Source organism: Microcebus murinus, chromosome 19 (assembly GCF_040939455.1).
Source record: "Microcebus murinus isolate Inina chromosome 19, M.murinus_Inina_mat1.0, whole genome shotgun sequence".
Lineage (NCBI taxonomy): Eukaryota > Metazoa > Chordata > Mammalia > Primates > Cheirogaleidae > Microcebus > Microcebus murinus.
Window position 1 is genome coordinate 12761613 of NC_134122.1, and position 15351 is coordinate 12776963.

Here is a 15351-nt window from a genome sequence, read left to right on the forward strand (position 1 = left end):
TCACTTGAACCGAGGATTTGAAGGCTGCAGTGAGCTATGATTGCACTGCTGTAATCAAGTCTGGGCAACATAGTGAGATCTCATCTTAAAAAAAAAAAAAAAAGTTTTTAAAAACTCCAGGCACAGACACCTGTAATCCTCGCAATTTGGGAGGCTGAAGCTGGAGGATTGCTTGAGGCTAGGAGTTCAAGACCAACCTAGTGATTTGCCACTTTTTTTTTTTGAGACAGAGTCTCACTTTGTTGCCCAGGCTAGAGTGAGTGCCATGGCGTCAGCCTCGCTCACAGCAACCTTAATAATCCTGGGCTCAAGTGATCCTCCTGCCTCAGCCTCCCGAATAGCTGGGACTACAGGCATGCACCACCATGCCTGGCTAATTTTTTTTTTTTTTTGTATATATATTTTTTGTTGGTCAATTTCTTTCTATTTTTAGTAGAGACGGGGTCTCGCTCTTGCTCAGGCTGGTTTTGAACTCCTGATCGAGTGATCCGCCCACCTTGGCCTCCCAGAATGCTAGGATTACAGGCGTGAGCCCAGCCTAGTGCTTTGGATCTATTTACATTTTTTGCATTGTCTCAGTGGTCAGTTGATGACAATTTAACCAGAATTTTGTAAGCCATCAAAATGGATAGGCAATAAAATATTAAGAACTTCTAGTGTATGTTTTTTTCTTTTTTGAGACAGTATTGCTCTGTCACCTTGAGTAGAGTGCAGTGGCGTCATTATAGCTCACTACAACCTCAAACTCTTGGACTCAAGTGGTCTTGCCTCACCCTTCCAGGAGTGCTAGGATTACAGGCATGAACCGCCGTGCGGGGCCTAGTGTATTTCTTTTTTTAAAAATAAAGTGCTATATGGACTATTTTAGGCATTTCTTAGGCATTGCCAGAAAGTAAAATGGCTATTAAAAGTACTAGAAATTTAGAACGTTTTTACTATTAGTTATAGGTGACTGTTGTCTTTGATTGATATAAGTTTCTTTCTGTACCTTGGCTAGGTTCATCCTTTTTGAGCTTTTAACTTCAGCTCTTCATATGCCTGATTAATTTAGACCCCAACAGTCTTTAATTTTGTTGGAAAGCACAGTGACTTCAAGCCAGTGCTACATTTTTGCTTTTTCATTTAGAATGGCTAAATATGGTAAGTAATATAAGACATGAAGTACTGAATTATTAAAAATAATTGAACAGTCTTTTACTTATATTTTGTACCTTATAAAGAAATAGGTTTCCTTTAAACTCAGACTTATTGAGGTATAACCTAAATGTTGTATAGTTCTTTCAGTTTTGATAAATGTGTATTGGTGGTGTAACCAATACCACCACAACAGTTATAGAATCATCCTTCCCAATTTCCTTTTACCTTTTTTTTTTTTTTTTTTTTTGAGACAGAGTCTCGCTTTGTTGTCCAGGCTAGAGTGAGTGCCGTGGCGTCAGCCTAGCTCACAGCAACCTCAAACTCCTGGGCTCAAGCAATCCTTCTGCCTCAGCCTCCCAAGTGGCTGGGACTACAGGCATGCGCCACCATGCCCGGCTAATTTTTTATATATATCAGTTGGCCAATTAATTTCTTTCTATTTATAGTAGAGACGGGGTCTCGCTCTTGCTCAGGCTGGTTTCGAACTCCTGACCTTGAGCAATCCGCCCGCCTCGGCCTCCCAGAGAGCTAGGATTACAGGCGTGAGCCACCGCGCCCGGCCCTTTTACCCTTTTGTAGTCAGTTTCTACCCCTAGACCTTGGTAATCACTGGTTATTTATTTATTTATTTTTTTTTTGAGACAGAGACACTGTTGCCTGGGCTAGAGTGCTGTGGGGACCCAGCCTAGCTTATAGCAACCTCAAACTCCTGAGCTCAAGCGATCCTCCTGCCTCAGCCTTCTGACTAGCTGAGACTACAGGCATTCGCCATCATGCCCGGCTAAGTTTTTTCTATACATTTTTAATTGGCCAGTTGATTTCTTTCCTTTTTTAGTAGAGATGGGTCTCAACTCAGGCTGGTTTCCAACTCCTGACCTTGAGCGATCCTCCCGTCTCAGCCTCCCAGAGTGCTAGGATTATAGGCATGAGCCACTGTGCCCAGCCAATCACCGTTTTTTTTTTTTTTCTTATGCTTTTATCTTTTCAAGAATGTCATAAATAAAAATTTTTAAATTATTATGGTAAAATACACATAAAATTCACCATTTTACAATTCAGTGTTATCAAGTACATTTACTGTCTTGTGTGCAACCATCATCACTGACTAGTTTCAGAACTTTTTCATCACCCCACATGGAAACTTTGTACCCATTAAGCCATCACTCTCCATTCCCTCCCTGTTCTTGGCAGGTCCACTGCTACTTATGCTGCTTTCTATTTACACATATGGTTTAAATAGAATCGTACAGTATGTGACCTTTTGTGTTTAGCTCATTTCACTTAATGTAATGTTTTCCAGGTTCCTATGTGTTGTAGTGTGTATAAGCATTTCATCCTTTTTTTCTTTGAGACAAGGTTTCACTCTTCTGCCCAGATTAGAGTGCAGTGGCATCACCATAGCTCACAGCAACCTCAAACTCCTGGGCTCAAGCGATAACTATTACCTCGGCCTCCCAAGTAGTTGGGACTACAGGCATATGCCACTGCACCTGGCTTATTCTTTTTTATGGGTGAATAATACTCCACTGTATAGATACACTACATTTTAAAAATCTCTGCATCCTTTGATGGATATTTGAATTTCTACCTCTTGGCTAATGTGACTAGATAGTGTGATGAACATTTGTATACAAGTTTTTGTTTGAACATCTGTTTTCAATTCTTCTGGGCATATACCTGGGAATGGATTTGTTGGATTATATGGTAATTCTATGTTTAACTCTTTGAGGGACTGCCAAACTGATTTCTGAAGTGGCTGTCCCATTTTATATTCTCATCAGCAATGTTTGAGGGCTCTAATTTCTCCACATCTTCTCAACACTTTTTTTTTTTTTTTTAATTATAACTATCCTAGTGGATGTGAAGTGGGTTTCTCATTGTGGTTTTGATTTGCATTTCCCTAATCACTAATGATGTTGAGCATTTTTCATGTGCTTATTGGCCATTTGTACATCTTTGGAGAAACATTAATTCACATCTATTCCCATTTTATTTTATTTTATTTTGAGACAGAGTCTCACTCTGTTGCCCAGGCTAGAGTGCTGTGGCATCAGCTTAACTCACAGCAACCTCAAACTCCTGGGCTCAAGCAATCCTACTGCTTCAGCCTCCCAAGTTGCTGGGACGACAGGCATGCGCCACCATGCCCGGCTATTTTTTACCTATATACTTTTAGTTGTCCAGCTAATTTCTTTCTATTTTTTTTAGTAGAGATGGGGTCTTGCTCTTGCTGAGGCTGTTCTCGAACTCCTGAGCTCAAACAGTTCACCTGCCTTGGTCTCCCAGAGTGCTAGGATTACAGGCGTGAGCCACCACGCCAGGCCTCATTTCCCATTTTAAAATCTGATTCTTTTTGTTGAGTTGTAGGAGTTCTTAATATGCTTCAGTTGTTAGATATGAGAGATACTGAATTGGCCGATGCAATCTCTGATTTTGTGAGTTGTCTTTTTACTCTCTTGCTAGTGTCCTTTACGCAAAAATAAGATTTTAAAAATGTTAAATAGATAAAATTCAAAATGCATTGAAATATATTGATGAGGCCGGCCTTTTCTACTTTTGTCCTCTTTTGTGTTTAGTAAAATAATGCTTAAGATTTTATGAGTAGTCTAAATTTTAGTTATGGAAAAATTTTTACTTAAACAATCATAATGGATTTTTAACCACTACTGTCTTCTAGTCCATCACTTCCCCTCTTGTCCCCTCATCCTGCAGCAACCACCTTGTTCTCTTTTCCCTGCTGAAAGGTATTTGGTATAAGATAGTGCCTCATGCCTTCAATACTAACGTTTCAAAGGAGTGAGCAAATTGAAGCTAGTATGTAACCATAAAGTGTGAACTAGTGTGGGACACACTTTGAGTGCTATCAGAATTGGGAGGAGCTCAGTGATTAGATTTCAAACTCAGTAATTTTAAGATCTAACTTATCTACTTTTCTAGATTTTAGATTCTTAGAGGATTAGAACCATATTAGTTTAACTTTGAGGGTCTTTAGCTCCTGGTCAGTGCGCTTGTTGTAGTAGATGGTCAGGAAAATGTAGTTGATTTCAATAGAACATTTTGCAGAGGAAGTGTGGGTTGCAAGTTGAATCTTGCAGAAAAGTTAATGTTGAATTAGGTTAGGGGACTGAATTCCAGAGTCAAGAGAAAGGCCCCAATGACAATAGGCAATCAAGTAATTTTATATGTCATCTAGGCAATGGGGTACTCTGGTAAAAAACTGACAGGCCCTGTCCTTTTAGTATGTACAGTCTCTTGGCAGAAGACAGATAAGCATTTCAAGTGGAGTAAGAGCTAAGGGACACTAATAGCTTCTCCATAGTATGTATATAGTAGGGACTGCTAGCCAGCCTCAGGGGAACCAGACACTTTCCTTTTCCAAAGGAAAGCTGGAGTTTGAAGGGTAAAGAGAAAGCTAGGGTTGATGAGGACTGAGCATCCAGGACAAAGCTGTTGTTCCAGGCATCCAGGGACTGAGCAGGGTGATTTTTTTCTAGGCACTGAAAGGTTAGAATGGATGGGGGCATGGAGTGTAAAAGGGGTGATTGATAGAGATTTAGATGGAAACAAGGTATATAGAATGATCGAGTAGTGGGAGTGACATCAGATTTCTGTCTTATAAGGATTACTTTTGTTGCATTGTGGAGTAGAGATGTGATAGGAAAATTGGAAGCAGGAGACAAACTATGTCTGACTGATCAAATAGTACCATTTAATAGAAAATGGCTGATAACGATACCATTTATTTAAATGGGGAGACTGGGAGGAAGGAGCTGGTTGTTGTGTTTGGGGCATTACAACATTGAGATCATTTTTTAAACAGTTGGGTATATAGGTCTGGACCCCAGAGTGGACGTCTATGTTGGAGGCCTACATATGGGAGTCATTGTCATACAGGTGGTACATACTGCCTGCCATCAGAATGCAGAGGGAGAGAATACAAGTGAGATGAATAGAGAGCCTAAGACGAAGCTTTGAGGACTCCGAGGTTTAGTGGTTTGGTAAAGGATCCTGAGAAAGTAGGAGCAGGAATCCAATTAGAATTCTCAGGATCTAAGCATAAGGGGGTTATTGCAAGAATTTTAAAAAGTGGGATTTTCGTTCAGCCCACTTCATTCCTCTGCAGTGCACCTCTGTGCAGGGCAAACCCCCTCAACCCTACTCAGCAGACCTATGAAATCTGCTGAGAGGAAGAGCAGATTGAGGCCTGAAATATATTTTAGATTTAGCAACCTGGAGGTCACAGTGGGTTTTGCCACTATGGGACTGGGGAGTGCAGACAATTTTATTTGGCTACGAAGATCACCAGCAGTCTGGTGGAGGAGCATGTGGGATTGATGGATTTTTTTTCTGTTTGTTTTTGCTTTTTATATGTTTTTGTATTTTTAAATGAGAGACATTAGAAAAACTTGCATGTTTAAGGGGAGGATTTATTTCTGTGGGTAAGGTATATGAAAAGTTAAGACAAGATGGAAGTAGATGGAATCCTAATCAAGGCCTGGAATGGGGTGCAGATATGTTATGGAATCTTTTTTTTTTTTCTTGGTGAAGTAGAGAGAATGTGAGAGAGCTTGTGTGTGTGGGTGTGGAGGGGGTGTTAGGATATTTTGGAATTTGAAGAGAATGGTACAGGTCTGGATAATGCATGTGGAGAGTTGGACATAAACATTGGAGGATGTGGGACTGTGGTGCTTAGTGATAGATGATTGGCAATTGGGTTTATCCAGGGTTAGGATTTGCCAGATTGGTGTGAGGAAAATCTTCAGGGCGGTTAAGGGTATTGGTTAAAGAGAATGGTGAAGAAGGAAAAGAATACTTGAATGAGGAAAAAGTGGAGAGAGTTACTGAAATTAAAGTTACTAATAAAATAAAGAAAAACCTTTACAATGGTATTAAAAAAGTGTAAGATGAGGCCGGGCGCTGTGGCTCACGCCTGTAATCCTAGCTCTTGGGAGGCCGAGGCGGGCGGATTGCTCAAGGTCAGGAGTTCAAAACCAGCCTGAGCAAGAGCGAGACCCCGTCTCTACTATAAATAGAAAGAAATTAATTGGCCAACTGATATATATATAAAAAATTAGCCGGGCATGGTGGCGCATGCCTGTAGTCCCAGCTACTCGGGAGGCTGAGGCAGGAGGATCGCTTGAGACCAGGAGTTTGAGGTTGCTGTGAGCTAGGCTGACGCCACGGCACTCACTCTAGCCTGGACAACAAAGTGAGACTCTGTCTCAAAAAAAAAAAAAAAAAAAAAAAAAAGTGTAAGATGAACTGAAAAAGGCTTAATGGGATTTTAGAGACAAGAAGGTCATGAGTGGCAGTTTCTATCTTGGCAGGTACAGTTTTGGTGGTGTGTTGAGAGTGAACTCAGATTACAGAGGCTTGAAAAGTGAGTGAAGGCAAGGGAGATAAATTTTCTTCTCTTTTTATTGTTTGGAGAAATAAAATCTCACTCTTGCCTAGGCTGCAGGGCAGTGGAGTCATCATAGCCCACTGTAACTTCAAACTCCTTGTCTTGCTATGTTACTCAGGCTAGTCTTGAACTCCTGACCTCAAGCAATTGTCTCATCTGGTTCTTCCCAAATGCTGGCATTACAGGTGTGGCCCACTGCACCTGACTTAGGAAGATACATTTTTTCAAGAGGTTTGTCTGAAAAGTCTAGATAATTAGATTTATAGAAGGAGAAAAGGAGTTTTTTGTTTGTTTGTTTGTTTGTTTTATAAAGGTGAGACTTGAGTGCTTATGTTGATGATGTGATGAGTAGTAGTAAAATGGCAGATTTTGCAACATCCAGAAAAAAGACACGGCATACTTGGAAAATGGGGGAATATCCAGCACTTGCTAAGAGCTCAAAAATATTAGCTCTTATTGAGAGCGCTTTCGAATGGCTTCTATTTCTCAAGAAGCAGGGATTTGTAAGGTTATCCACTGGTAGTGGTGGGGGAAGGAGGAGGGTGCACAAAGTTTGATAGGTGTTTTGGAAATGAAAGAACCCTGGCTAGGGAAACGTGGGCAACATTGAAGGCCCAGTTGTAGAAATGAAAAGGAGAATGAACATGGGGGAGGAGAATATTCACTAGCCTTTTTTCTGAAGACAGTTGTGCAAGGATAAAATCTGACAGACTACCCTTCTAGAGTTATTGGCTTTGTTGCTCCTTCTTGATAATTTGATTGGAGGTCTGTTATAGAAAGTATTTGAGGTTCCTTGGGAGGGAAGTAGACTATACAGAAGTCAATCTTTATTGTGTTTGCTAAAGATGTTATTAAAAAACAAAATGCATCTATTTTACTTTTGGGTTAGAGTACTTTTAATGCTTTTTAAATATAGGTGCAGAATTAGAGGGATTATAGTCTATAAGATCACCCTTGCTTCTGACACTAGTTTCAAGTTTGGGGGTTCCGGAGACTACATTTAGGTTGAATAATTGACCAGGCGGGCTCACCAGAAGAACTCATTGAAAACAGTATACTCACAGTTAAAGTTTATTGCTGCTGAAGGATTCAGATTAAAATCAGGCAAGGGTAAAGGTGCAGAGAGCAGACTCTAGGAAAGTTCCAGATATGGAGCTTCCAGTTGTCTTCACCTTATACAGTGGTGAAGTGTTACTTTCCTGGTGATACTGATGTGTGATAGTAACTCATGGAGTATTGCTAACCAGGGACGCTCACTCCAGCTTTTATGTCCAGAGTTTTTACTGGGGCTCCAGGGTTGACCGCTTACATGGCTGACCTTAGTCTCCAGTCCCTCTGGATGTCAAGCTGTTCCAGGTGACTCACAGCCCCCACCGTAAGTCACATTATTGGACTCTGGTGTAGCCCAAAGCCTCCAGGTGAAGAAGGATACTGTTGTTAGGCATGGCATTCCAAGGGTTTAGATAATACCTTCTAGAAGCTACAGGTAAGCCCAGACCTCTCTTTGGGCAAGGTAAAATTCTTTACGATTTTATGACAGTTAAATATATTTTCATATTTTATTCTACAGTGCTCTTTAGCTGACAGTTTGGTGATTAAAATTGGTAGCAAAACATCCATAAATGGATAATTAAGATTTGGTTGTTATAGACACTTAATACTTAGGTAGCTAAGGAAATTTCACCAAGAAATTATATTAATACTGTAATATTACAAAACTGACTCAAACTCATTTATAATTTTGACACAGGATGTTTCAGTGTGTTTTATTAAATTTGAGCTTAAAATTTTCTGTAAGAATAGTTTAGTATAATAAAGTTCCTTAGCTTCCCAAATTAATTTTTTAGCTATCGTCTCATTTAAAACAGTGTTTCTAATGTAAAAGTGATAGACACAAGGCACAGGGTTATGCATAGTTTCACCCTTTCTCTTATCCTCCTGAAAACGTGACTGAGTCCAGGTAAGAGACCTTACAGGGATAACCTTGATTTTATTTTTAAAGGGGGTAAAACATTTCAAGTGGTATTAACTGTTAGTATGAAAAACTCACAGCATATCCTACAACTGCTCTGTGACAAAGACACTATCTTTGAGTACTGTTGCTTTAGAGAATAAATGCATTCCTACCTCACTGGCTTTAGTACAAATCTCATTTCCTGGTTTATATCCATTACAAATTAGATCTCACTGTGAGAGTGAAATGCCTTAATAAGCCTATGTAAAAGCAACCTGAAGCAATATGATGCTTATACTGGTGGCACCAGTAGGTATGGTGTTTGCATCAAGTCATTTTGGGGTGCTTTCTGGAAATACTTCCTGATAGGAAATTCCCTGACTTCACACTTTGCATAGAGGGCTCATCCCCTCTCCCCCTTTCTAATGCTTACAAGAACTGGACCACAAGACCACATTTAGCCAGGAGATACTATCCCCTAACACATAGTAGATTGCTGACATGAGGTCTAAATGAATGGCCTTCTAGATTTATTACATTTTCGGTATATTGATAATAGGTAACTAAAGTGAGTGGTAACTATATTTGCATGTGATTTGTATGTTGTAGTTAACATTTAATTCTCTTATGTACTAGAATTTTTTTGGTTGCCACAGTAAGCCTCTATCCTCTGAGGCACAGGGTGGCTTTCCATCGCAATTTTTGCTTTAACATATGAACCCTAAGGGGATGACCATAGTTCAACTCAAAGCACCTAACTCATGAATGATATTTGCTTCATGTTTGAACAACGATGTTTTAACCCACTGTCTTCACTAATATTGTAACTACTGTCTTACAGATTGACTTGATGCAAAACATCACAAAGGCTCCATATTATACAGTATGCGATTTTTGAGGTATGAGCTTTAGAAACTTACCTCTCATGTGGCATGTACATCAGGCTTTAACTTCAGTTTGATCATTTTGGGGAAATTTATGCATTTCTTTTTTTTTTCCCTCTCCATAATATTTTTAGATTATTAAAGGGGCTGTGGAGGCATTTTTGGATCCTTGCTAGGATTTTTAGCCTTAACAAATACTTTTTCTTTTTTCGCTAAATTGAGACACTAATTCTGGCAGATGATATCTTTTTCAGCCCTTCTAACTAACTAGCTTAACATTTATGCTCGCTTCTTGGAGTTCAAATCTGCATTTTCTATTTTGTGCCTTTGATTGCCTCATTTTAAGTGCTCATTTCCGTTCTTTAACAGTTTTCTATTTATTGGACTGGGACGATCTTATTGGTGCTAACAGCCTGACATTGACATTTTTTGAGACCTAAGCAGTCAAGATATTATGAAAATAGAAATTTCATATAAATGCTGAACCATTTTGTGCTTTTGGGTTGAATACTTATAACCTGAGTTGGGAATGTTTTGATCAATTTGGATTAAAAGAACTTGGCAACAAGGGAGTTTTTAGGCAGTGTTTCTATCATAGTGAATTTTTTGTTATATTTCTGAAAACCCAAATTTTGGGGGGAAAATGTGTTCATAATTCATGGGATTTTAAAACCCATATTTCTGACAAATTGTGAAGTTGCTTCTGGTTTTTACAGTTTAGTTTGAAATCAGATGCTTCCCAGTTAGAAATGGATTTGTTGGTAGCAGTAGATTGCTTAATTTCTTCAGTAAAGAAGTTAAAATAAGTTCCCACATAGTGAATATAAAAACTTGTTTTGCTTATATTCATATACTCATTAATTGCTTGTACCATTAGACTGGAAACTTTGAGTTTATTTTGTATTATGGTTGTAATAACTTTTAATGTACTCTGCAAGATAAGTATTTCTTAAGAATTCATAATCTTATTTAAGCATCTTAACCTTACGTGTTTAGATAGTTATTATCCCCATTTTATGCAAGAGATGGCAGAGGCTTGGAGATTAAGTAATCTGTGCAAAGGCACACATACTTTTTCAGTGCTAGAGCTGGGATGTGAGCCCAGATCTTTTTTTAACCTGTATTCTTTGCTGCCTTATGTTACTATTATGTCACCAGAAAATGATACAAATATTTAACTCTTAATAGTAAGGGTAGTATATGTGATATGTAAACAATGAAAACAGGAAAGGAAGGCATGTTTAAATATTGGTAGACTTCAGTTATCTTTGTGTTTCAGAGTTAGTCCTGTGTTTATTTTATTCAATCTATCACCAGCCCACTTTTTTGTATTAGGTGCCATGGATATTAGGTTCAACACCAGTCTGAAAAGCTCATAAAAGCTCTCTTATTTTTTAGTCCTCTTTCAGAAAATAATGGTATATTATGGTTTATTATAGGTGCACATTAAAGGTGCTATTTTTAAATACACAGGGAATGTCTTTCCATTAGTTTAAAACAGTTCTCATTCTCCATTAAGTGTTTTTTTTTTTTTTTTTGAGACAGAGTCTCGCTTTGTTGTCCAGGCTAGAGTGAGTGCCGTGGCGTCAGCCTAGCTCACAGCAACCTCAGACTCCTGGGCTCAAGCGATCCTACTGCCTCAGCCTCCCGAGTAGCTGGGACTACAGGCATGTGCCACGATGCCCGGCTAATTTTTTATATATATATCAGTTGGCCAATTAATTTCTTTGTATTTATAGTAGAGATGGGGTCTTACTCTTGCTCAGGCTGGTTTCGAACTCCTGACCTTGAGCAATCCGCCCGCCTCGGCCTCCCAGAGAGCTAGGATTACAGGCGTGAGCCACCGCGCCCGGCCTCCATTAAGTGTTAATATTATAGTGCTTATAGACTTAGTATACTTAGAAAATATCCTGATACTTTTTTTGTTGAAATTTCATAGATTTTATTTTCTCATATGTTAAAAGTATTAGGTTATTAAGTGTGAAATGTCCGATTTCCTTAATTACTAAGTTTGACAGTTGTTATCTCTGACATTGCACTGTGACACTTCTTGTTTTATGTTTATTGTGAAGGTACATCCTCAGTCTTTCAAACGTACATTTTGGCTTATGATTATCTTTCAAATATTGTTTTAGAGCAAATTTGTGAAACTATGGATAAGTAAAAAAGTTTGTGTTATTTTTCAAATATGAGTTCCATTGTGGAGCCAATGCAGTGTAGACAGCTCGAAATATCAAAGTGTTTGGGAAGGATGTGGCTAATGAATGCACAGCACATCAGTGGTTTGAGAAGTTCTGTTGTGGTGATTTTAATCTTGAAAATGAGCCACATGGGTGACTTGAGACCAACGGGGATAATGATGAGCTGAAAGCTGTAGTGGAAGCCAGTCCATCTTAACTTACGGATGAATTAGCAGCAAGATTTGCCATCACTATTCCAGCAAAGTTGGACTATTTGAAACAAATCGGCAAGGTAAAGAAGCTGTATAGATGGGTTCCGTATGAATTAAATGAACATCAGAAGAGAAATTGTCTAGAAGCTTGCCTTTCTTTGCTGTCATGACATAAAGGCGAACCATTTACATCGTATTGTTAAAATGCAAAATGGATTCCCTTTGACAGTCGCAAGCGTTGGATAAAGAAGTGCCAAAACGCAGTCCAAATCCGAATATTCATCAAAAACAGCTAATGGTGTCTGTTTGGTGGTCCAGCACTGGTATCATCCACTACAGCTTCATGAAACCTGGTCACTTGATTATAACAGTTGTCTGTTTCAACCAGTTGGATGAAATGATGAGGATGCTTATGATTAAGCAGCCGAGATTGGTCAATAGACACAGGCCAATCCTCTTGTAAGACAGCGCTTGACCACATGTTGCACAAACAACACTGCTCTAACTACAGAAGCTGGACTTGGAAACTCTCTGTCACCCACCATATTCACCAGACCTTGTACCAGCTGACTACCACTTCTTCCAAGGCTTTGGACCACTTCTTGCAACGAGGAATATTCCATTCTCAACAAACTGTGGAAAATGCCTTTCAAGATTTTGTCGCCACTCACTGTCTAGTCTACTTCGCTGCTGGCATAAACAAGCTACCATTAAGATGGCAAAACTGTGTTGATAGTTTAGGCGCATACTTTGATTAATTGTACTGCTTCTAGTTTGAGATATAATAAAGCATACTTTCGATTTCAAATCGGACATTTCATATTTAATGACCTAATACTTAGCATTGCCTATGAACAAGTAAACTCTGAATATTTGAAGAAATTATTATGGAGCCTTAGTTATTTTAGTAAGCTGGGTTATAGAATTTCATAAAGTTTCATGAGAGCCTTTTGAAGTAATGACTTGTGCCAGTTAGGTATCCAAGTTTAATTGGATCTGTTTCTCTGCATTCTGTAATAATAGTGATTGCAATAAGTACAGACCAAAGTGTCCAACTGATTGAGCCTATGCAAAGTTTTATGTTTAGTATTTTTGTGGGTGGAAGTAAGAAAAGGGTGATCAACTCTAAATGGAATATATATAGTATGTAAACACTGTTGTCATTTTTGCACATGAGGGTTAGAGGAATACGTTAATTTTTATCTAGTGTTCTTAACTTTTCCAGATGATTATAGGTTCAGAATGTGATTTTACTGAATATCATAGAAGTGACATTTTTATATGGTTGCTTCTCTCAGAAAACCAGTAAGAGAGGAACTTTGTTTTTGAGACAGTGTCTCACTCTGTCTCCCTGGGTAGAATGCAGTGGCGGCATCATCTTAGCCCACTACAACCTCAAAACTCTTGGGCTCTAGTGATCCTCCTGTCTCAGCCTCCCAAATAGCTGGGACTACAGACACTCACCACCATGCCTGGCTAATTTTTCTTATTTTTTTGTAGAGATGGGATCTTACTCTTGCTCAGCTGGTCTTAAACTCCTGAGCTCAAACAATCCACCCACCTCAGCCTCCCAGAGTGCTAGGATTACAGGCATGAGCCACCATGTCCTGCCAGAGCTGATGTTTAGATAAGGACATTAATTTTACCCTGTGCTGCAATACTTGTTTGTTAATATCTAAATATCAGGTATTATTCTAAATAGTACTTAAATTTTTAAATAGATTATGGACCACAACTTTCAAAGACAGCTTTATTAGATTTTTGTACCTTACATTTATTTTCTTAAAACTTTGTAGTTTCACTTTTATAAATTTTAATTGTCATTCTTTACAGTTAAGGCATCTTCAATGAAGTCTTCATTATTGCAGTACATAAACATTATCTTAGTAGCTCATATGCTATTTCCTTATATCCTATTGAGCTTGCTTTCAAATATCATTCTGTATTTTTCCAGCAAATAATTAAGGGTTCAGCTGAAAGTTTACATTGCCATGAGGCAGTACTTCTAAAATAATTTGGTAACACATTGCCCCTACTCGACATGTTGCCAGTGGTTTTTATTTTTATGACTGGGAAGACTGAAATTTTTTTGACTGATTAACTTTCTCCTGTAAGTTTAGGAAGAAATATTCTGTTTATCAAGTCATGTGAAGAGAATTCTGGACCAAAGTGATCAGTTGTCCCAATTTGCCTGGAACATGAGACTTTCAGTGCTAAAACCAGTAGTCTCAAGCAAACCAGGATGAGGTGGTCACCCTAATCCCAATAGTTATTCCTATTTCTGAATGGGTCTTTAGAATAGTAGAAGAGACTGAAAAGCTGGCATTTCATCCATTGGCAGTTAATCTTTTCCCAGTTGAAAGACTTACTATTTAATATTAGACAGTTGAGTGATTATGTATGGTAGTAAATAGTTAAATACAACAGGTGGGGAGAAGAAACAGGCTTGTATAAAAGGAAGATTTATGATTTGTTTAAAATTCTAATCTTACACTTTTCTCTCTTTACAGAACTGATAGTGCATCAGCCGACCCAGATAATTTAAAATATTCTTCATCCAGAGATAGGGGTGGTTCTTCCTCTTATGGACTGCAACCTTCAAATTCTGCTGTGGTGTCTCGGCAAAGGCACGATGATACCAGAGTCCACGCTGACGTACAGAATGACGAAAAGGGTATATATATTTTCTTATTGCTAGAGGCATGTTTTCTGTTTGTTTTAAGCTAGCTGTCATGCCCACCTTCCTCTCAGCTTTCTTTTTCTTTCTTCTAGTATATTTAAAATACAAATAACAAATACAGTGTCATTTCTGAAAATTTCATAGTCAGTTTACCTACTTAATCCCTAATTTAAATGTTTTTTTCCCCCATACACATAATCCATAAATGGTGGTTTCCTTGCCAGTAAAATACAATATTACAGCTAAGGCTAAGTTCCTCCCAACTACCACATCTAGACTTCTAGAAAAGTTTTAAATAAATGCAAAATCTGACTTAATTAGTTTTCATTTCTCTGCTTATCTTCCATTGAAGGAATCAAAATGATTTCATGGCAGGCAGCACAGGGAAAAGGTAGGCGAAGCAAAGGCTGATTGAATTGTAGGTTGGGTGATAAGATCCTAAACTATCAGGAATTGATTGAGAGAAACAACCCTATTGAAATAATGTGAACATTGCTGTTTTTAGGTGGCTACAGTGTCAATGGAGGATCTGGGGAAAATACTTATGGTCGGAAGTCGTTGGGGCAAGAGCTGAGGGTTAACAATGTGACCAGCCCTGAGTTCACCAGTGTTCACCATGGCAGTCGTGCATTAGCCACCAAAGACATGAGGAAATCACAGGGTAAGGCTGGCGAAACTGGGACCGATCACACATTCCTCCATGAAGACTTGTGTCTTCTCTTATCCTGCGTGTCTCATTTCTTAGTAATGGCTTGCACAGGTGTGAATTGATTAGTTGGTTGTGAGTTGAAAAATACATGCAGGTGATAATTGCATTATTTTCCTATGAACTGCTTATTTCCCACAAGAAAGGTTATAATACTTTTTAGAAGAGAGTTTTATTAAAATAAGAAGATTGGA

The 15351-nt window shown here is 38.6% G+C and overlaps 1 protein-coding gene across 3 annotated transcripts in view; it reads left to right on the forward strand.

The window, feature by feature from the left end:
* Positions 1-15351, forward strand: part of SMG1 (SMG1 nonsense mediated mRNA decay associated PI3K related kinase) — a 105424-nt gene that overhangs the window by 16221 nt on the left and 73852 nt on the right. Inside the window, exons 2-4 of one of the 3 annotated variants that reach the window (XM_075995141.1) lie at positions 9337-9394; positions 14282-14445; positions 14957-15112. In XM_075995141.1, coding sequence (XP_075851256.1) covers positions 9381-9394; positions 14282-14445; positions 14957-15112 — 334 coding nt within the window. In that variant the 5' untranslated portion in view covers positions 9337-9380. Of the gene's footprint in view, positions 1-374; positions 9395-14281; positions 14446-14956; positions 15113-15351 lie in introns of those variants that run through there. The other 2 variants (XM_075995143.1, XM_012736041.2) reach the window with 2 other exon arrangements.